Below are 24932 nucleotides of genomic sequence, written 5' to 3'. Positions count from 1 at the left end.
TACATGAGCAGAAAGAAGGCTGAGGAACAAAAAAAACTTTATACAAGACTACACCAGCAACTGAGATATTCTGATATTGATACATACATAATACTCATCTCTAGGTACAAGTAAGTCATGTAAAAACCAGGATTTCCTGTATATTTAACAATACCATAAAACACCTAGCGAACTTAATAATAAACATTACAAGAACGGACCACTTAGGCTTGGGGCCTAGCAGTGGGCACTGTAATTACTAGTGCAATAAATGGCATTATGCTCAAAGACAATCCCTCATATACAAGCAAATCTTGTATATAAAAGAGGTAGACGGATGGATCAACTGAAGCTAGACTACTTACATTCCCTTGTAACCATCTAACACAGGGATTGTAGGGGCATAGACACAGTGTCAAATACTTTTGCAAAACATAAATATACATCTACACCCAACTCACTATCTAATTTTCTATTTACTTCCTCATAAATTAAAAGTAGATTTGTTTTACACAAGGTCTTTCATAAATCCATGTTGTTTTATGGGGATATTACTATATAATAATATGTACTAGAAAGTAAGTAAAGCCACTATTTGACATTAATTTATAGCAATGGGTATGTATTATGGAGCTAAAAATATACATCAAATAGGTTTTGTGTTTACACTTAACAAAATATGTCCTCCGTGCTCCCTTTCACTCCGCTGTAGCAGTCTGCCATGTTAGGAGAGTTGTACTTCTCTAAATAAGTAGGCAGTATGACTATGGTTTGTGGATTGGTTGATTAATACTCAGGGACCAAGGTGTCACAAAACTCAGAGTCACCTTCTGACCTGCATAAGATCCCACAGGCACTGTATCCCAAGTATGCTGTAGTATGGAGTGGGGAGGTGATACTTTACATTTAACAAAGCTGTGGTGGAACGTCACGTAGACACTGAAAAATGTATTTTATCTCCATGTTTATATCTGAAAATTTCAATTTTGGCATATTGTGGTCTATCACGACCCTCCAATATCTTCCCAATTACATGTAAAACAAAAACATATTGGCCTACTGTGGCCAGTACAGACGGCAATGTCTTTGACAATGACATTTATGGATATATATTCGATCTGGCACACCGTACTTTACTTTTTTTTTTAGATACAAATTAAACACAGACTTGTATTCATATAAATGTTTGGATTGCATCAGATTAAAATCCATTCAATGCATCCAGGTTTGATCGATTCTAAAATTCAAATAACAGACTGGCAACTTCATTGAAGCCCCTGAGCATGTTATTACATTCAGCAAGATGATACTACCCTTGAAATGGCATTTCCCCCCCACATGAAACCATTGGCAAGTGAATAAATATAATCTGATGGATTAGTTGGGGGACACCAGAATGAGGTGTAATCTACTTGCAGGTTACTCACCTCTTTGAGCTGATGTTTCCCTGCCTGTTGCTGGGAGAGTAATTGGAGGTGTAATTGCTCTTGCTGCTTTTTGTAATATTCCTGCAGCTGCCAAGATAAAGAAGGAAGCAATGGCTGAAACGTTATTGAAGATGTATGTAGCCAAGTACAACACCCTAAATCATACATTTTGAAAATGTGGATTTCAGCTGGGTGTAACCTTATTCTACATCAACAAAATAATTTTCATGGAGATTGTGTCTTTTGACAATTTTAGAGACTAATTATAAATACACTTGTAGGATCCAATTATAATGTGTTCTATAGTGTTAAACATGGGTGTTATTAGGCTGCCGAGAGATTATTAATATTATTATCATTTATTTGTTAGGCGCCACAAGGTATCCGCAGCGCCGCACACAGTACTAACAGTAGACTATACAGGGTGAAACCATACAGAACAATGAACAAAAAGTACCAATAGATCCAGGCCTGGCCCCATAATTGAGATCACCCTATTTGTAGTGCTCACCCCATGCACACTAATAAAAAGAGGGAATGTCTGTAAAGCACAGGTATAGTATAGTGTATACAGGTATTTGTATTGTGTAACATTGTAACTACATCAAATAAGTTATTAATTAAAGCAACAACAAAAAAACAAAAACAAAAAAAAGAGAAAAATGAACCAGAGATTTAGGGACTGTGCTCCTGATGCCTAGCAATGTAATGTTATAAGCCCAAACGTGTCCCATTTCTTTCTCCTCAACATCAATGACAGAACTCACCTGTTGTAACATTAGCGCTTGTTGCTGCTGTAGAACAGCCTGGAGCTGTCCTGGGGACAAAATCTGCTGCATTTGTTGCTGTGTAATCATCTGAGGAGACATCATGGCCATTGAAACCGGGACCTGTGAGAAAGATGGGGAAATAATGTAATTTCAACGACTTCATGAGAAGACATCATTGTCTTGCAATGCACCTGTCCAATGGATCTCACCTGAACTGAAGTCTGCTTGTTATCTGTACTACTAGGGGAGCTTAGACCTGTCGCTTGCTGAAGCAAAAACTGCCTTGCCACCTGTAAAGCCTACAGGATAAAAAAATACGTAAATTCAATCTGTATAGTAGACAAAGGTCCTGAAAACAAATATTTACTTGCCTTCTGCTTTAACTTTCATTTGATTTTAACAAATTAAATCTCGTTTACTGGTATCATACTTCCTTTTATATTAATGACCACACACATTTTATCTCATGACTTCCCCCCTTCCTTTTCTTAATGTGCCACTGTTTATTTTTCTTTAATCACCCATCCCCTTTATCTCCAATCTCTGCTGAAGCAGGAAGTGTAAGATCTAGAGGTCACACTGTGTCTGTCACCTTTACCTATATGGTCTTCCCCAACACTTCCTTCCACATTTGCTTTCCTCCATAGCACAAAAAAGGTCACAAGGAAAAACAACATATGACACCATGGAAAGAAGACCATATTAACAAGCCAGTTACATTTATCCAAACCTTCTGCTTTATAAATGTGGAACATAAAACGTAACAATCTAAAATGTATGTCTAGGATGTGGGTGACAAACAAAACAAGAACCTTGCCTGATGCTCTGATAAAACTTCCAGAATTACCATTCTAAAGGGGGAGATTCAATTATTATTATTATTATTATTATTAATTAGTACAGTAAAAAAATCTGCTGGTTTTTGTTCGCAGGTCTATGGGGCAGGTCCTAATTTAATCTCCCACCCTCCTTCTCAGTGGTAAGATGTTTGTTTTATATGGTTTCCTACTAAACTGGTATGGAGTTTAGACGTTTATACAAACCTGAACACCACTGAGCTTAACACTAGTATAGATGTCTGGAAAAATATTAATGCTGTTCCTGTTCTCACAGACCGAACGTTTATAAAAAGTGGCTTCTAAAGTGACCCCATTTTTCTGGTTATCAGCTAGTTTCTTTTGCTTGCTCTTTACCTGCTGCTGTTGGAAGTGCAAGAGTTCTGCTGTACTTAATTCTCCATTAGCATCCCCACTTGCACTACCTTCCCTTGCTCCACCTCCGTCTGATTGGTTTGGAAGACTGCCCACTCCATTCTGACTGGTTGGAGTTGATCGTATCGACTCAGATGCGGATTCCACCATCATGACTTGTTTTTAAAACCTAAGTAAAAAAAAAAAATTAAAATGAAAGATTACTGATATCTGGAAGACGCAAGAACATTCATGAGACACCGCCATGTGGATAAGATATGTATAGATTAACACACTCATACACATAGGTATAGGATTAACACACTCTTACACAACTTACAAAAATGACACAGTAATTTCCCAATGTACATTTATAAATTTAAATGCCAAACTTGGGGGCTATAGATTCATTGTATTATATATTTGAGCTTTTGACAAAAGGGGTAGGGACTTAAGTGTAAATGTTTCTAATATTTCAGTTTATATAAAGGAAACCAGTTTACGTTTACACACAGATATCCAGATGGCACCTTAACTACCACATTTTCACTGTGCATCAGTTTTGTAGAGCATTACTTGATACCAGGTGAGTTATGCTGATACTGCCTTGTTCAATAGGCCAAATTAAAAATCTCCACACACCTACCTGGGCCAGCCCTACCAGGGTGAATCTCTGTTAATGTTACATCATTAGGTCATTGGACTCCCTTAAAAATGTGTAACTGCAACAGCATTAAGCTTTGCATATGGAGTGCAGCAATCAGGTGGATAGGAAATCACCAAAATGGCGCAGTCAGCCGTCAATGTAGATACACATGAGTGTGTGTGGCTTCTATAGTTAAGCTGCGAAATGGCACTTCATTACATAACATTTAGAAACTTCATTCTGTGACCAAAAAAAAACACCCCAAAAAAACCACAACTAATAAACCCAAAAACATTTAAATAGCATTAAAGGGTTATTTTAAAAATGGAGTTTGTGTTCACTGAACAGTAAATGTATATGTCTACAGTGTATGTGGTCAATTATTTCTATATAGTAACTTGTGTTGAGTAAATAGTCACCTCCCTTCTCCTTGATGTGGTATGGCTGCAAATGTACGGCCTGATTTATGTCAGAATACAAAATGGGCATAATTTCTACATTGACAAAGAGTATGCAACTTTTCCGTAGTTCCTCCCATATTCAAAACCAAATGCTTCTTAAGATAAGATACAATGCGAACAGGAGTGAAAATACACTCTGTATAAATTGTATGTATTTTCCATAAATGTAGACACACATACAGGCTGGATTATATTTTAGGAGCATTTGTACTATGCTTATTAAATGCATATTTACAATGAATTCACATTAGAATGCACATAGCTTTTATATGCCCAAGCTTAAATAACTATATAACAATATAATAACCAAAAACAAACATAAAAACACAATTTTTTCTCCATTTCATCTACCATTTTAAAATAACTAAATAAATCATCAATGCTTACAGTGCATACAATACGTATTGAAAATCAGTCTTCTGCTATAATTAGCTTACCCCATGTGTAAATCGTTTGTCTGCCCCTTTCCCTTTAGATTGCAAGTTCTAGTGAGCAGGGCCCTCCTCCCTCTTTTACTCATTAACTAACTTTTTTCTTTCAGGCTACCATTAGCTGTGTTGTAGTGTTTATTGTATTGCATGGTTATATCATATACTGTATTGTTGTTTGCCTTCTGTACGGCGCTGTGGAGCTCATGTGGTGCCCTATGAAGATTAATAATAATAATAATAATAATACATAGCTATTCTGTGCAAGTTACTGAGAAACAGGCATGAACAAATAGTAAACAGAGATAATGTCATTTTGGTCATCAACATCATCTGACATTTATTTACACATGCCCTGTAGCAGGTGCAAAAGATATGGCTGAAAACAAGCATAGTTATGCTAAACGCAGGATTTGAATTAGTCGCATCTGCGTGAACATTCCCCTACGTTGGTCCACCCATTCCTTCCTCCATTCTGCCTCTTAAGACGTAAACAGTAGTAAGTGTCAGATGTGTGCGGATATGAATTACGTGCAATTGCAAAAGTTTGGTTTCTGGGCATACGCAGTGCAAAATTACGCAAAATGCGCTACCCAAACGGATGCTCACTTAAGCAGCTCCCTGTTTTGTTCAAAATCTTTGCAGTTCAAGGAGAATTAAAAAAAAAAAAAGAAAAAAAGATTTACACATTTCCTTTACATTTTATTGACTTTTTTCACAAGAAAAATTTTTACTTTGGAACAACAACTTCCTACTACCAACTTTATATTCTCCATATTATCAGCCCACTTATTGGTATAAGAAAGAATGTTTACATCAAAGGATGCTTGAAATGCAGGAATACATTAAGGTCTTGCCAATAGATCTTGAAATTGTGCCACGGTTTGTAGTGTTGGGGAGAAGACACAAAATTAGTTTTTATTCATTCTAGCTACGTCTGTGAAACACAATTCATAATATCAAAGGGTGAACACTTAGGTGTCTCATTTAGGAGCAAATGTACACCTTGGCAAAACCATGTGGCACTGCAGAGAGGGGGGTAGGGAAAATGTAAAATGTGCGTACAGATTTTTATTTGGGAGGGGGCGTGTCCTATCATCTCTAAATAGCAGTGTACAAATAAAGCGGCCCATTATTTGTGGGCTACAGGCATAAGCAGAGGACTATTGTCGCTTCCTGAAAAAATAAATATATGTGATTGCACCACTTTCATTGCAACATGGTTTGCCCAGGAGCAAATTTGCTCACAGCTCTAAATGAGGCCCTTAGATGTTGTTGAGTAAACATTACAATATACCACCCAGATACCCAAGCGACAAATAACCTGTTAGCATTGAGTAAGGCTGTTAGAAAAGAAAGGTGTAAAGACAATTCAGGTATTTTATAATGGGCAAGCTGTTGGAAAAAGGAGACAGGGAGTAAAATGTTAAAGATTATGCAAAATAAGACACAGAAACATTTGATAAAAAAAACAAACATACTTTCAATTACTTTAGACACTGTACTAAACAAATGTGTCAATCGTTTATAGACACACAACATTTTATGTGAAGACAATGTATAACCATATATTAAACAATACTCTTCTAACTACATTAAAACAGAACGTGTCACAGACATGAAGGTTGTATACTACTACAACTTGTTACTCACACATGAAGTGCAGAAGTAGACGGACCAAAAACAAACTGCCTGAAAGAAGGAATCCGTCAGCTGTATGAATGCATTGCCCTGCTCGCTGCTGTTGAAAATATTAGGGGCAGCTAGCTCAAGGTATTAGTGCCCCTCTTGGTAAGTAAACATTGCAGGGCGTTCGTTTACAGCCAACACACAAAAGTGGCCAATCCACATTCTGCTGCACAGGTCAAACTGAGCAGGGAGGGGATGATTGAGATAAGAAGGGGGTGAGGAGGAAGAACGCTTATTGTTTTACCTGTACACCTGACACAAGTAGCCGGGTGAAGGGTCCTGGACCTTGTCCTCCCACACCCCACAGATAGGAAAAATGTGCTCAGCCTATTACTTGTGTTAACACTTCACAACACCTATAAGAAAGCACTAATAAACTCACACATACAACATATAGGAAAAAAAACCCTAAATAATTTGTACACTAAGGCTACAACATAAGCATGTGTAAAACTTTTAAGTATATATGTGAGAAGCATAAATTCATATGTAAAGTTTCAACATAAACATGTGTGCTTGTGTAAGATGTTTCAGTATATATGTGCAAAGACTGTTTACACCATATGTAAGGTGTGTCTATATTTATATACACAGCAGTTTGTCTCTGCAAATATGTTTGTCGATATTTGCGGAGCAAAGTTCCCTAGTAATCTATTCAGAAATTGCAGTTCCCACATGCCATGATCCTGGCTTCTGTCCCTTGAGAATATTCTTTGCATACAGGTCTGTACATTACAGTACAACATTAAAAAGGGAATTCCACATTATTTTAAATTTATATGCATAATTGGATCATTTGCAAGTCATTGCTTTTGTATTTTCCCACTGCCTTCTGATAAAAATAAAGTGCACATGTCTTTTAAATATACCTATGTCTACTTGTCTGATGTAGAATCCACATGGCCTGTGTTAAATGAACTTGAAAAGATACCAGACTGGGCTTTCACATCCTCCTATATAGCCAGCCAAGCTCTGGCCTTTTTGTGATACATTATAGAAGCATTAACTGTACTGCAAATGAGAACCTAAACAATGATTTACAAATTAGCTTATTAATTGTGGGCAGCAAAAAAAACCATTGGGAGTTCACCTTTAAGAAAATCATGTGACTGCTTGTAACAGGTTTTCAAATGAACTGTCATATGATTTAATTTTGTATTTATTGTTTATTTATATAGTGCCACCATATTACACTGCGCTGTACAAAAGCTATTGAATCATTAACATCACTCCCTGCTCAATTTGAACTTTCACTCTAAAGGGTCTAGTTATCTTAAGGGAGATGAGGCCTAAATTCAGCTATCGCAGGTGGTAGCCATTGCCTGCCATGCTATTTACCATCTACTTGTACCGCCCCTGTCCTCTGAATGCTAAAGCGATCTCAAGATTGCATTTGCCTGGAGTGCCCAAAGGAAAAAGTGCTTTACTAGTAAAATAAAGTATTTTTCCCTGTGTTTTTAAATAAAAGGTATTTTCTTGAATCTGGAACTAGAAGCCTAAATCCAGGCTTTATTGTATTTGACACTTGGGAGGAAGAAGTAGGTGTTTATATATATATATATATATATATATATATATATTATATTCCTTTATTTTGAGTGTTCAGTAAAATATACAAATAAGAAAAAAAAAAAAAAAGATTAAACAGATATAAAAAGGTTAAACTTTCAAAAAACACATAGAAAATATTGAAATGTATTCAAATCACAACAGAAGACCATTTTTGAAAGGTTTACAATCAGCAATAATATAACATTATTTAAAAATGAGATTGAAAATGTGGGAGGGGTACAGGAGCAGGGGTGGAGGACCAATATACATAATTTGGGGATGACTGCAGGTGAGTAAGGAAGAGTGTATAGGACAAGTTATTCACTACACATGGGGCACCGGAAAAGGTGGGTAGCAGAAAGAGAGGGGCGGAGGTCTACATTTTCGCAAATAGCTAGGCCGCCAAAACTTGATTAAAAACATGGCCTCCATCATGAAGGTAATAGGATATCTTCTGCATGGCTGCAACATGCCATATCTGCCTTTTGAGAACGGAGAGGGATGGAGAGAGATGATTTTTCCAGTACAAAGCTAAGAGGGTCCTGGCAGCCGGCAGTATGTGTGAAGCTAATGTTTTGGATAACTTTACAAGATCTTGAAGGCGGGGGCAACACTGCAAAAATATCCAAGGATCCATCGTCCCTGTGGCATCTTGTCCCAGAAGGGGGCAATAACCGGGCAGGTCCATCAAATGTGCACCCTGGTGTCCCGGTGGCCAAAGCGCCACCAACAGTCAGGGAAAGAGGAGAGAACATTTTGAGGAGTTTGGTTAGTGTATAGTACCAGTGGTAATAAATAATAGGCAATACATTTACTAAGTATATTAAATTAGTTGAGATAGAGCTTTGGATATGCCCAGTCTCGTGTTCTCACGCCTCTACATCTGACTAGAGTCCAAGATCCCCTTGGAATGACATCGTACTATCATTGAACGAGATTTTTAATCAGGTTTAAAAATCAAATGAAATGATATGATGTGCTTTGGAATGATAATCATTCATCAATGTAGTGTTCACACTAATGTGATATCGGGCCAGTTGTTTATCGAATTATTGGCCCGATAATCGTCTGAAATCCCTGTAGTATATACCCAGCTTTAGGAAGTAGGAGGACAATAAGTAGCAATAAACAACTGTTGGGCTGATTTGAAAACATGGTGCAAAGTGCATGAAAAAGTGCTGTAGCTCTCAATTGGTTGTTTTAATATGGTAACTGTACAGAACAAATGACAGAATCCGATGAGTAGCAGCATGTGTGTGTATACTGCATCATGTTGTTAATAAGCCCTTATATTGTGAGACTGCAACTTGCATTTCATGGTCAAACACTGTGCATATACTTGAAACTAAGGCTAGGTAGACACTGAAGAATTTTACGACAGACATGTTATCTCAAACGATTGTACCTGAAAGTCTGATCAGTCTGACAATTTATGCATACACACTGGCGGAATTTACCTTCAGATCTGTGCTCTACATCTGGTCCTCTAGTTGTCAATATTCATTCATTCATTCATTCATTCTTGTCACACAGATAAAAACCGCCTTGTTATAGCTATCCACATGTCCTAACGAATTTCGTTAGCTTCTGTGACTCTGAAACTAAACATTATGTCTCAGAACGAACAAATGAATTATTCCTTCTACAGAACTCTCTACATTTATTCACCGGAACATTCATTGTTAGCATCGCCTGAAAAGAGCCCGACTCTGTAAACTCTATGGAGATCGTGAGCATGAGTGCATACACACTACATGATTGGTCGGAAAATATTAAACAGTATGACCAACCAAATGACCTGTCGATCAACACTTTGGAACGACTTTCATCCATCAAATTTAGATAGTCCAGTGATGGCAACAGGTGGTCCTAGTGCTGCATGTGCCCCCCCCCCCCCCCCCCCCCCACACACACATAAGCCTTCACCTGCTGCCCAAAGCTCCTGCAAGCTTTATTGTCAGATTTGTTATAGCTTTCTTTGACTAAATATGTTGTTTTACATTATTACTGAGATTAAATGTAAGGTGTGGCCCTTTTGAAAATTAGAGGGCCCCTGATCTGTATAAGGTTGGCTATAACTGCTTTAGTCTATATTCTACAAGATGGACAAATCAATTAGAAATTGATAGACTTAAAATAGTTCTTTGGGGGTTGCTTTTCTCGCAGTGGAGTAACTGGCCTACGCAGATCCACACTATGAGATCTTGAAAGTTAAGAAGTACTGTACAAGAAGAGGAAGCTTATCTTCTCCATCTCATTAAAAAGGTAAACATGAGAGCCAGCTAAGTGTCTAATTAAGCTTCTAATTAGTCCCTGCTTGTTACTAATGCAAATTAGATTACGCCGCTTAACTACAGCATGTCCACAACACCCTTGTTAATTGCGGCCTTTGAAATTAAATTACTCCCTAATTAGCATATCAAAGCCATTGATTCTCAGCCAGAGAAGACAAGGGCAGGAGAGAGGCGAGTGCCAAGTTTTGTTAATTAGGGTCGCCTAATTAAATTGTGACGTGTGCCTGCATGGTGAGGTCTCAAGTACTATAGAGGCACGTGTTTTGTAGAGTGCCAGCTCATGGGGCTAATAGAGAAGACACAGTCTGTAGTAAGATTATTATGGTATTGCTTACAAATTCGATAGCCACATTAACAGACTCATGTACACCATATTTAACATATTAACCCAGAAATCTTTCTAAACAATGTTGGGGTTAAAATAAACAAATTCTCTATAGTCAGATCACCACACCCTGGGGATTTGCCCACAGGCTGGATGGCCACATTTTGTTATTCTTGGTGTTTGGCAATATGGTAGAACCATAAAGGCTCTATGTAATCTAATAAGAAAATGACATCATCAGCTACCTTAAATACTCAGCCTTCTCTATGAAAATCTGATCAGCAAAACAATTGCTTAGTGGCCACTCTATACTGCTGGACCAGTACAGGCAAAAAAATTAAAATAATTATCTCACAAAATTGTATTTTGTGCAACCAACTTCATCTTTATCACTTAATCTGTTATCTCTGCTGATAACTATGAACACTGAATCATTTGCATTCTGTCAGTTACAGAGGCAAGACCTAAAATTTAGAATGTTTGGAACCAAATCATTCAGTTGTTTGTTTGATGACAATATTCACCCAAACATTGGAAACAACAGCTCCTGCAAACAGAAAAAACAAATTCTATCATATAAAAAATTTGCATAACATCTGCATAACGCACATCCCTCAAAGGGAATAAACTTGTTTCCTTTAGATCAGATTTAGATGTTTCATTTAGGGTGGAGTTATAGTTTAGGCAAAAAATTGTTAAAACCAATGAGTGAGGAGAGAAACGCCCAACACATACCATAGAGCTTCCATAATCTCAAAGTGTTAGTTTAACTGCTTATTCTAAATAAACAGCTATCCATAAACAAGACAAGCATTTACTTTTAATTTTCTTTTGTCAGGTGATTCATGCTGGATGCAAACATTCCCTAACACAGAACTTTCTCCTTATCATTCAGTGGCCTTGTGGACATCTTAGAAAAGACAGGACTTTTCCATGCCTGAAGCTTGAAAGCTTTGCCTGAGACAAGAGGAACAATCCTTATTCATCTCTTATTTTACTGAAAATGTAGAAAAATGGCAAAATAAAAAGGAAGGTTTCATAATGTTGCAGTGATTGAAATAAGAAAGGGAAAAGAAAGCCCAGAGAGAGGCCGCTTTTAATCACCCTCCACACAAACCTCGTCCCTGAGCTGATTCAATTAACTGATAACAGAAGCATCAAATTAATTTTTCAAGGATGTTAGATTTTGATGAAGAAAATCTTTCTGATTTTAATCGGCATGGTGTTTAAAAGCATAAATGAATATCCCTTTTAAATCATCAGGGGCACCAAAGGACACTGCGCTTTGCTTAACGTGTACATTCCAACCGTTTAATTGGGGAGGGGGTAAGAAGAGAGTAGCAAATCTGTATGAAAAAATTAAAAAAAAAATAAACCCACGCCCCTTTAAATATTAAACAATGGATGGGAAACTTTTCTCATTACAGATTTCTAAAGCAGAAGAGAGACATACATGCAGAGACAGAGATACAGAATACCAAAGGAATCACCAGGAATTACAAATATTAAACAAATGTGGAGATGCTGACTGCCTTAATACGGTCGCTTACATTATTCTTATGCGCTCTGCTTTCTGACAGCAATCATAGCTGTCAGCATCATAACCGGTTTTAGAACAAGATAAAAAGAGTAATTACTGGGGTCCTCAACTTCAAATGGTCCCCTGAATCTTTTTATTTGACCCCAGTATATTGCTGTCCACATGTGAATGGTCAAATTGGATACGATTCTGCAGCTTGACCCTGTACTACCAATCCCCATGCAGACCTGTAATGATGTTTTCACACACAGGAGGATAACAGTCATCTTATGACTATATCTACCAACATGCCCGCAAACTATGCAATCAGATAGTTCTTGAGCACTGCTTTAATTCTGTGGCTAAACATGGCAATAAGTCAACAGTTGGCCAATATTGCCAAATATGAGTCCAACTTTGAACTATTTAAATTGCATTGGATATACATACCTTTTGCAATCAAACCAGTTCTCATTTTAACTTCTAGATTAATAAACTAAACTTAAGTAGGGCGGGACATCTAGTTTTATGTCCTTGGCACTTGAAACTTCAGCCTTTCCAGTAGCGCTTCAACCAAAGTTTTCCAAAACTAACTCCGGTTTCCTCCCACACTCCACAAACATACCAGTAGGTTAATTGGCGGCTATCAAATTAACCCTAGTCTTTGTGTGTGTCTCTGTGCGTGTGTGTATTAGGGAACTTAGACTGTAAGCTCCAATGAGGCAGGTACTGATGTGAGTGAGTTCTCTGTACAGCGCTGCAGAATTGGTGGCGCTTTATAGATAAATGATGATATTGTTGCCAAGATTTGAAAATGGTTTCCAGGGACTCTTTGCACCTGAGCCGTGCATCTTACCACATGACACGTGATATTGTCTTGGTGGATCACTATAATTCCCATCATGTCATTTATTGGATAATTAGATAATAAGAATAAATATGAAGAACTGCATATGGCATGCAGAAAAAGATTAATGTTATAGTGCAGTTGGTCAGTAATGAAATATAGGGACATTTCAGGGATAAATCTTTAAAACCTGGGTCTGTTTGGGTGTCCCTTATAATTAGGGGCTGTTGACAATTGTTGATAAGATACGGTTTTGAGTCAATAATTTCTGTAAACATTGTGCTTGCACCCATTGCACATTCTCAAGATTATAGAACTAAAAGCCACAGTTTATAAGTAAAATAAATAAATAGTGAAATAAAATTCTGCAGCAATAAAATAATGTATTATCCCAGACATTAATGTTCACTGGTGCAGAGTATTACAAGATCACTATAAATGTGTGTCTACAATATAAACATATGACATTCATTATTATTTTGTGTACTAAAATTTTGTGTTTAAAATGTGCAATAATAAAAGGTGTTAAACATGTAGGACTTACACTGCATGTAATAAACATAAAGGCTAACCTTGATAAAGTATAATGATCGTACATGCCACACAGAGTACAAAACAGCATTTGCACACTGTAACATTACATATTTTTATAAATAGAATGTGTTATGTGTTTTGTAGAGCTATTTGTGCTGAAAAAATAATACCATGTCTTAAAGATGCTCTGTTCAAAAATAATTGCTTGCACGATCTAAACCTCTACCACCTTCCACACAATATGACCACTGGGGGCAGCAATCCAATGAAACTTATGGATGTAGTTTTATCGCTTTCAACCACACAGAAGGTCAGTTTTGTTATGCAAATATTCACTGAAATACAGTGTTCTGTTAAAAATATTCCAGGTCTTTATATTGTACCGAACATTTATAAAACAAAAAGTGAAAGTAAAATGATTATAAATAGGGTTCCAGCTGTCTGCTCTGTGAAGCGCTACAAATGAAGATTTTTTTTTATCTTTTTTAATATTCTCCGTTAACAATTGGAGAGTCTAGCTGTCTGGAGATTGAAAAATAAATTGAGCAAGTGAGAAATAATCTAAAATGTTGCTGAGAAATTCACACTTGCTAAGACCAAGCTTTGCATATTAACCACACAAATATTATGATGACGATTTTCTGTAGTTTCCACTTTAAACATAACACTTTCCTTTCTGTCATTGTAAAGACATTGGGATAACTTACAAACCATTCTGTTAGGGAAAGAAGAGAGGGTTTGTTTTTTTACAGTCAAAAGATGTGAGAAGAGGTACATGTTACGTGGTCTGCTTGATTAAAAGTGGAATGGAGATTGCACACAGCAAAGAAAGAGAACTTGAGTAGAGATAACCAGGTTAAATGCAGAAATTCTTGGAATGAATGTCCTAAGAGGGAAAACAAACAGAGCGGAGAGCACATTCTCCATCCACTCTTGTACCCCTCCCCTCCATCTCCCCTATGTGAGCACAGAGCTGGGAAAATGGGGTTGGAAGCAAGTGAAGGCTTTGTGGGAAGTTGGAATGAAGCCAGTAAAATTATCTAATTTGAATGGCTTAGTGCATCATCTCATTCATGAGGTTGCATAGAAAGCAACATAGAACACTTCTACAAACTCTTAACATACATACAGTACATTCAGAAGGCCTTAAACATAATCTACATTGCTAGTAAATGCAAATTGAGCAGTTACTTCATGAAGACTCATAATCCGAGTCAGGGTTGAGTCTGCTGTGTTTCTCAGTTCAGTTTTTCAAATACTGCAGGCAAATGTGTTTTTTTCAACTATATGTTTCTTCCAAGTACCATAATATTTTACTCTTATTCAATTATAGGGAAGAAAGAGTACCTTGACTTTATCTAAATATGCTACATTAATTTGAATAAATATGTCTTGATATGACAATTTGTGCATTTACAACAAAGGTCTGGAAATAATTCAATCTGCTTCCAAATAGCCCAAATTGGGACACGTCCAAAATATTCAAAAAATATAGGTAGACAAAAGTCTGGGATGATATTGGTGCAGTACTTGTAAAGCAAGGAAGAAAATATAATAGTGTAGAGTTAAAACTATTCCTATCTTTTATTTATAAGTAAAAAAAATAGCCAAAATAAGAACAAAACAAAAAAAAAATTCATACCGAAACAAAGAAAGTTTTCACATTGCTTTTTGAGGAGTTAAACAATGAAAAAAAGTGGATAAGAACACAGCTCAATTTGTAGGAGTTATACAAGTTACATTTTTCCCAAGTTCTACATTATTTTATTATACCGTGATGTTAATAGGGATCTATCTAATGGGAATCTGTAAATGAAAGACTATTTCCACCTAAACACTAACTTTAGCCAACATTACCCTTCTGCTAACTAGCAGAACTATGGAGATCCTCTTGCAGGGGACTCCCCTAGTTTGGAAAAATTAACCCCTGCCAGAAGGGGAGATAGAAACAGCACATTGTTAGTTTCTAACAAAACCCGTGACTGTGATGAAAAGCATCTCTGTTTAATTAATACCTGTGTCCGACAGGAACGCTGCTTAGATTTTTGCCAATGTTGGTGGGAGTTAAAATAAATAAATTAGATTTTGGGTGAATTACCCTTTAATGCCGGATGAACTTAAAGAGTTAGACAAACGTCAAGGTACGTAACAAGGTAAATTCAACCATGCAACTTTGCAAATATAGAAAAGCCTTGCATTTAGAAAGGTTATTTAAAGCAACTGCTGTTTGTCTTGTTTAATGACACAGTAAACCGTGTTAGTCTAATGCTTTTATGTCATGACATGCTGAGACTTGTAGTTGAACAACTGCTAGGGAGCCACAGGTTGCCTAAGTTTGTTATTGGGGAGGGATCATATCAATCATGTAGCTCCCATTTTTAAAGTGGACCTGCCATAACAACATAAACATTGGTGTCTTTTACATTGCAAGCAACCATTTAGCTAGTTAACTGTACGTGTACAGCATAAAGGAACCTTTGGAATTACTTGTCATAATCAGTCCTCCAAAGCCAAAGACAGATTAAAAAAGGAAAATAAACAATAAAAAACATGTTCCTTGAATTAAGCAAAACAGAACTTTAGAATATAATTATTTTGATAATACATCACTGGCGTTTCACTAACATAAGAGTGGATATATTTGTCTCTCCGTAGACAGACTAAATGGCTTTTCTTTAAATGCCTGCGAGTGTGACATCCCGAATGAATTGAAAATATTTGGACCATCTTCCAACAGTATTGTTCCATTAGTTTAAAATAGAGCACACATTTTCTATATTAATTTCTCCTACAGAATATAAAAGGTCCATTGATCCCATTACTTTAACTGTACATTTATTAATCAGACAACCTTATCCCCAGCTCAGACCTGGCAGTTCATATACTGCATATAAAACTGAAAGTATATGAAGTGAAGAGTGATTCAGATTATAAGAGGTATGTTAGGTATCTGCTCCAGAGCAGCCTCATATTTATGAGGCACGAGACAAGTTATAAAAGTAGACATGACAGAGATGTACAGACACAACATACAGACATAATAAACCCATGCAGAATACACAGAGGGATGATGTACAAGGACAGTACAGAATGCAGAGACAAGAAACAGATGTGCAGTCAGTATACAGAGATAATACAATATGCAGAGACAAGACTTAAATCTATAGATACAATATAGAGAGATAAGGCATGAGCAAAATATGTATTAACGCTTTAAACACCGTTGTAGAGCAAGATTTTATAACAGTGGTTACTTCAGACAGACTCAAGGTGCTCTTCAGCCTGTTAAATTGGACTCAAAATAAAAGTTTACTATATTAATAAGAAGCGTTATTTTATTAAATGATCACTGAGTCTATAACAAAACTTAACTTGTATAAAAGAGCTATGAAAGAACAATGTCAAAATTATATGTAAACGTTCCCATATCATATTCTATTGCTAGATGCCAGAGTGCAAGTTATTGATTTCTGTTGTCACCTATTTCAGACAAAGAGATCAACTGGTTGTGTTCTCAATGGATTTGAATACAGGAAGTGTGCTGTGCATCAAAGAAAATATCTTCCACATTAGAACTTCATTTTAAATTTCATATATTGTCCAAAAAACTTTTACATACATTATATATAATAGGGGATAGCGACCTTTTATGCATTGAACGGGGGCATCCATCTGCCTGCCATACCTGCAGCAGAAATGCTGAACACACTGTTCTTCCATGCAGCTGTATTGAAGAGGACTGGGCAGACTGTAATGCCCCAGTACGAGCTGCTCAGGTAACAGAAAGAAGGGAGGAGGTCCTGGGGGGCTATTCTTGGACAGTCATTTTATCATTTTAAGTACGTATTTGGTAAACACAGATAAGGTAGTAGAAAAAAAAGTTTAAAAAGAGACATGAAAGCAATAGTAAGCATTAGTGTCTCTATTGATAAGCACTTATTCCAGCTTTAATAAATGGGAAACAATATCCAGTACGTACTACAGAGTCATACAAGTACAGATGCCACAACAGCAGTCACAGTTAGACACTGCATATGGTAACATTGTAGTTACTGTCACACAGGCCCAGGAGAAGAACACCATGTAGTTTCAGACATCTAGATTTACAAATGAGCATACGGACCCCCAGATTACTTTCATGTCAATGTGATTTGACTCATGTGGTAGCTACAAGAACAGCCATATAAATGTACAGCTTTATGTTGTCCTAATGAGAGGAGTGGCATATCACCAGGGTGTATGATACCCAAGACCTCTGCAGCAGTGTCAGGACCATGACAAGTTATACAAGTAGACATGACAAAGATGTACAGAGACACAAGGTAAAGCTACATGCATAATACACAGAGAGCAGATGTACAAGGACATCTGTCACTATGAGGTGCAGGAACACAGATAATTTCTCACTTCTATGCAAAACCAATAGTGTCACACTGATCTGCTCAAACAACTTTATGCTACCATTTATAAACTAGTGATGATATAGATAAAGACAAAGACAGAATCTTTAAAGGCACAGCCTTAAAACAAAGTCTGAAAATGATGGTTTGGTGGCATCTACTGCAGCTTTCATCCAATTTGCTTCAGTTTATCGTTGATGATGTTGAATACTATTATGAATTTACAATCAGCATTGTACCATTATTTCAAGTAGACTGAGTGAAGCTGCTGCAAACAAAGTGTAACGCTAAGAGGATCTTAAAAAAACCCTGGTTTGCAAGCCTAGGAAGGAATTTAAAAGACACTTGGAACGAAAGAGAAAATGAACAGTGTACAAATAAGCGCAAGGCAGTAGTTCGGTCTCTGTAACACTGTCCTACGCAAACAATCGGGAAAAGCAGTTTAATAGAACACACACCACTACACAGGAGCAAACACGCTGCCCTCGAACATGCAGAACATTGGTAAGCAGAAACGCAGGAAAGGAAATATAATGTCTCACTCTCACACACTGTGTCACCAGTCTCTGCATACAATGGGCCACACAGTCGTTCAAAAACACTCGGTGGCACAAAGTCTTGCAGGAAACAGAATGTGTAGCACAGACAGGATCAGCCACACAATGTCACACATTGCTACAGAAGACAAAACTAAGGTGGCCTCACTGCACACACTTGGATTTTAATGGCACATTTCCTGCCTCATTACACACCAAAGTTATGGGGTCTGAGAGCCCTGGCAGTAGGGTGACTGTGCAGTATCATGGCCCCCTCCCTTCAGTCCTACTGATCTCAGCTGTGTAAACATCCCATCCTCACCCCCTAAAATACCTCCCAGTTCCGAAAGGGATATGCAGCTGGTGACTTTGGCCTTGATAGAGTTATAGACAACTCTTGCCCTTATGCCATTCTCCTGCTCTACACAGTGGAAGTTGTGCTATAGATCTACACGCTTGAAGTCTAACAAATATGTTTTCTGCAACAGTCCTGCAGCATTAATAGCTGCAAATTTGGAAGGTGTTCTAAGAAATAGAGCTGCCCAGAAAGCAGAAAGAATAAAAAAAAAGAACTCCTCCACAGAAAATCAGTGTAGATAGTCCGAGTAAAACAACAACAGTAGCAAGCACAAACTTGCAGCATTTGGTCAAACATGCAGAGATCTGTGATAAACAATAGTGGTATATGATAAAAAAATAAAAATTAATGATAAATCGTATCTATTATCGCAATCTACAGAAGATTATTTCCCGAGCTCATCTTGTTGCTGTAAGATCACCACACTTTTAGGAAAACATTCAACCTCTGCTCACTTATATGAAGCTTATCATTGTATTCAACAGGTGTTATTTATTTCCCCCACAAAACGTTATTAACCTATACAACCAAGCAGGTGTTTCATTTATACAGCGTTTGCATTTCTACAAAACAAGGTAGAGACTACAGAAATTCAATACAAAAAAAAATGTAATGTAAACAACAAAATTCATGTAGCATCTTGATGATGAAAAAGTGCTTTAAACGTAAATGCTGATGACAAAGAATACTTTGACGATGACATATGCATAAGAAAAATCCCCCCCCCCCCCCCCCCCCCCGAAAAAAACTGTTGGTAGAATTTAATTTGTATGTATCTTCTTTTTTCAGGGGGGAAGGGGGGGTGTTCTATTGGTACCAATTACAAAAAGTATATGCCCACAGAAACATCTGCAGTCACATAAATGAAGGTTGGTTCGTTCCAGATTAGACACTAGTGTATTATCTTGCAACTGCTCTGAACAGAGATTTCCACAGATATCACTGTGTTCAACTTTCTCTCCTAACGCAAATGAACAATGAAAATATCCATAAAGCACATCAATAGAGGAATGCACTAATATGGACAACCATCTCTCAATAACGGAAGATTACTGTACAAACTGTTATCATGAACTAGTATAAAGCAGTCTGGGAAACTGGTTGGAATGACAAAACCGATGTCAGATCAGAACAAATGAGTGACAGGGACTAAACACAGTACCTGGCATGTTAGATGAAGAACTGTGAGGAGAAGCCAATGAGGCTTGTGTACAGACATAGTAAAGAGACCAAGAAAAATGTAGGAAGAGACGGACAGATTTCAACACATTAACTGATTTTCACAGACCTACAAGTAAGGCACCTGGAATTATTCTGTAAAAAGAAAATCACATATTTACATAGGCTCCTTATTTACACCACGTGTGTGTGTTATTGGAGTGTACATTTTACGTCAACATTCTGATATATAGAGAATAAAAATAAGGGTTTGTTTAGAAATACTATAAAACAATATTGAATGTGACCTATTTTAGTGGTAAATACAAACATGTAAATTAAAAGTTTTGCTCACATATTGAGAAGATTCTATCTTCCAAAACATAATTCAATTTTTTTATGCTTTACCTGTTAGTCATGAAAAAGGAAAATTATTTAATTTATACCAGCAAGAATATTTTTTACAATATTTATAGCAGTATCATTTTTACATTTATTTTTAGCTACATATACTACATAAGTTGGATATTCACAGCTCTCGGGAAGATCAGAGGATATCGGGAAAATGGATCAGACAGATTACTTGCCAGTATCATTATACACTGCTACCGTGAGTATATTACTTTCACATGAAGTGAACTTAAGAAGTATTGGCGCAGAAAGCTACTTTGTGAATACGTTCTATTCAAATAAATACCACTGCACAAGCACTGCACTAAGAATTTTACACCAGGGAAATTTGGAAGAGCTCCTGTGGTTATCTATATTAGTCCATCAAGTACTGTAAGTAAAATAACTTCTGTGTTAATGCAACATATAGTAGAATTTTTTCTTAGGAATTTTTAAATATATTTTCGATAGTGAAAAAAGACAAAAGTTCAGGAATCTGGCACACAAGACGCCTGACAAAATCAGTAAAAATGTCACAGCTTTGTTTCTTATTTACTGTTAAAATTTAAAGCTGTGGATTTGTTTTTGTATTGCTGAACCCCAAAGCAGTTTTTCCTCTCCTTTTCCAATCTGTTTTAAGCAACAAAAACTCCCCAACATCCTCTGAAACAATAAAGCCCCAGACTTTTCCAACTGGCATCTGAGAGCCCAAAAGTGCTCTCACAAGAGAGCACAATGCGCAGTATTGTTACATATGGAAACAAGTTCATGTATCCCAATCACACGAACACAAAACTCTGAAGGCGAAATAGGAAGACAGACATACAAGTTGCACATCCCAGACATCATAAATTCAATGCTCTCCCATTCTAGCGTGAAGTTATAGTATCCAGACATCTTCACTTGCTCTACATATACAGACACATATGTATGTCTTTGGAAAATGTGTGTATATATATACATATATTACACACGTTAGTACAATTACCTGTGCACACCAATATGAATATTGTCATCTTTGAAAAGTTATGCCTGCAAATTCCATAATTTTTAATATAATCATAACACACATACTACAAACTAGAAATCTGCACATTAAATATTGTGTATTTAAGACAAAAATACAAAACAGTCTGGATGTATGGATGTGTGTATATATATATATATATATATATATATATGTATATATATATAAAAAGTTTTAAAGACAGCCTCCAATATTTATAGGACAAAACTGCACTTGTATACATACAGATATTTTTTTTTCTCTAATGTATACATGTAATCATTAACCTATATACAAACAGAGGAATGCATACTAGCCATCCTGACGACAGTACACAAACAAAACCCACACAAGAGGCTTTCTAGCAAGAAATAGTAATTTTAGTACCAAGACCATAAAATGAAGGTTGAGCCAGTAAAGGTCATGCAGAGGTAGCTACAAAAAAAAATGTCCCACTTAAGAGGGATGAGTGACTAATTAAGACTTTTTTTCCCAGAGGAAGCCAAGTAGTACAATGATTTGGGGGTCAGTTAAGCAAAGCTCCGCTTTAGCCCCATACAGAACAAGTGAATGTTCAGGGGTACAGTAAGTAGACATATCAAAAGATGCCACTCCCAAGGCAACAGCATTTACTAACAGAGAAAAGTTGTGTCTGAGAAAAGACAACACAAAAGCGTCATATGGAAAAGAAGATCCACCACAGCCGCACTCACAGGCTTGGAATAGTGGCCTTAAGAGGCACAGCACCCCCACATCACAGAACAAAATAAATGCTAATAAAATAAAATAAAGTGTAGAAGGTATTTGCAGATATATATGTTAATGCAAATTATGTTGCCATTTGGCCTAATAAGCAAGTATATTTTGGCATCTATATTCCCAACATATCTACATATATTTACATACCAAGCACACACTTAGAAACACCCACACAGATAATGGGAGCAATCATTCCCTGATTACTGTCACCTCGTTAGCGTATGGGGATATGACAGGCAGGTCTCACAAGATTTGCACTAAACCCGCCATAGTCACGAGTACATGGCCCTTTCACAACCATAAAATTACACTATACTTATATGCAATAACAGTTTGCATTAAGGTGCTCCAAAACTAACCTGTTATTCAAGCAATAATTGTTCGGAGTGCTAAAATTAATGTCATCCAAATATGTTTTTATAAAATTTTGTTAATAAAAATCACTTCAACATTTCAGATTGTTCCAAGTACTTGGAAAGAGGTTTACTAAAGGTTCCTTACTTTATTGTTCAAGGAGCAAGTTATACACAAGTCAGATACCACGCAAGTTTTCCTTTGACAACAAAACCCACATCAAAACCATTACACTTGTGAAATCTCAATGATCACTGTGGCGAGTCTGGGCCCTGAGCATATGTTATGTCTTTTAAAGTTATATTAACATATCATAGACATGAAATGTTTCTATCACCTGACAGGAAACCAATGTGACCGATTTACTTTGTTATCAAGCAAAGTGTTTACCAAACTTCTTCCAGAACCTGTAAATATGTGCAGGCTTTAGGCAAACACTGCTGCAGACGTTTGTGTAACAAAGATTACTGTAAGAACACGTTTACAGCACTTGCTCCCAGAGTCACTGTGCATATGGTGCACACTGGGGAGAATATTTTATATATATATATATATATATATATATATATATATATATATATAACACACATATATATACATATATATACATACATACACATACATATATATATATATATATATATATATATATATATATACATATACATGCACACATACATACACATACATATATATATATATACACACACACACACACACACACACACACACACACACACACACACACACACACACACACACATATATACATACACACATGAATATATTCATTCACAAAGCCCATATGTTAACCTGTATGACTATAGAGAGGGGAGAAAGGGAAGAATGAGGATCGAGCTGTCCGTTTTGGTATACGAGTACAAACTCAAAAATTATATTTCCATAAACTTACCTCTAGATACGTTCAAATGAACTTCCTGCAACTGAACTGCCAGTGACAGACTCCATGCAGATATTCTGAGGACCAACAAAACTTATATAAAGAGTAGAAGTTTCAGTTGCACCCAGTCGCTGCTTAACCTCCAGACGAAACACAATGTCCGTGTCTGCGCCAGAGACTGGATATCCCACAAGAGCAGGTGGAACACACTTCTCTAAAATGTGGGAGGAATACAGGAAAGGGGGGGGGGAAAAAGAAAATATTCCCAAGATATGGGAAGAAAACTTGAGAGGAAGGGAGAGATTGTCCTTGCTTCTTCCGAGGCAGCAGGCAGAGAGTGACTGGATTCAGGAACAGCAGAAAAAAACTCCTTCCTCGCCCCCCCACCGTGACACTACAAAGACAAGAGCAGAGCAGCACCTCTCTCTATCTGCTCAGAACCCCCTCCCCTCCCAAAACACACACACACACACACAAAAAAAAAATTCAGACAATCCTCTCCCGGCCCCCTCCTCCCTCTCTGCAAGACACCAGCTCTGAGACTGAAAGAAAAGAAAGCAGGGTAGGGGAAGAAGAAAAGATTGGGTCTTCTCTCTAGGCACGAAATCTGAGCCGCCTCTTCACATCTCAGTGCACACGCGGATTCAGACAGGGCTTATTCACAAAAAAGCCAGCAGCTCGCTCTGCCGGCTCGGAGGGCGCTTCTATCCCGCTTTTCTTCTATCACTCTTCTCTTGTTCTAGGACTCCCCGGCCTCCTACTGCTTGGAGATTTACAAGGGGGAGAAAAAGTTTGAACTTCTATTTTTGTTTTGCGGTTTTGTGTGTGATCAATTTTAAAGCTGGCATCCCACCCCAAATAAATTACTTTGGGGATCAGTGATCGTTACAGCTAAAACTGAGAGCTATTTCTCCATCAAATTTTTAGCAATGATATTTCACTTTCCACTTTGGGGTGTGACATTTTCTTTCTTTTCTTCTAATAAAGTGCAAGAGTCCTTTGTCCCATTGCAGCACAAAACTAGCAAAAAACACCCTACAATTTATCCAGCGAAATGTCTCCCATAAACTTACATATGCATTAATTTATTAAACATGTTTTGTTCTTTTCTGCAATCAGCTAAGGTGCAAAAAAGGTTAATTAAACATTTCCAATTTCTTTAAAATGCTATAACTATATTGCTGATTCCTTTATGGTTCCAGATGTTTTGGTTTGTTGGTTGTCATTCAGAAACTTATATATATATATATATATATATATATATATATATATATATATATATATATATATATATATATATATATAAACATTATTAAGTTTATATATATTTATATACATTATTAAGTGTACATTTATTTATATATATATATATATATATATATATATATATATATATATATCTACATATAT

General features: G+C 36.8%; 1 protein-coding gene across 6 annotated transcripts in view; it reads right to left on the bottom strand.

Moving 5' to 3' along the window:
• Positions 1 to 23980, bottom strand: part of FOXP4 (forkhead box P4) — a 37576-nt gene extending 13596 nt beyond the window's left edge. For 2 of the 6 annotated variants that reach the window (XM_075195986.1, XM_075195987.1), the window contains exons 1-5: positions 23535 to 23978; positions 3370 to 3556; positions 2386 to 2475; positions 2174 to 2296; positions 1407 to 1520 (exon numbers count right to left, since the gene is read on the bottom strand). In XM_075195986.1, coding sequence (XP_075052087.1) covers positions 1407 to 1520; positions 2174 to 2296; positions 2386 to 2475; positions 3370 to 3540 — 498 coding nt within the window. In that variant the 5' untranslated portion in view covers positions 3541 to 3556; positions 23535 to 23978. Of the gene's footprint in view, positions 1 to 1406; positions 1521 to 2173; positions 2297 to 2385; positions 2476 to 3369; positions 3557 to 23534 lie in introns of all 6 variants that reach the window. The other 4 variants (XM_075195985.1, XM_075195984.1, XM_075195989.1 and 1 more) reach the window with 4 other exon arrangements.
• Positions 23981 to 24932: the final 952 nt, after the last annotated feature.

This window comes from Mixophyes fleayi, chromosome 2 (assembly GCF_038048845.1).
Source record: "Mixophyes fleayi isolate aMixFle1 chromosome 2, aMixFle1.hap1, whole genome shotgun sequence".
Taxonomy (NCBI): domain Eukaryota; kingdom Metazoa; phylum Chordata; class Amphibia; order Anura; family Limnodynastidae; genus Mixophyes; species Mixophyes fleayi.
This window is presented reverse-complemented; position numbering and strand designations above follow the sequence as displayed.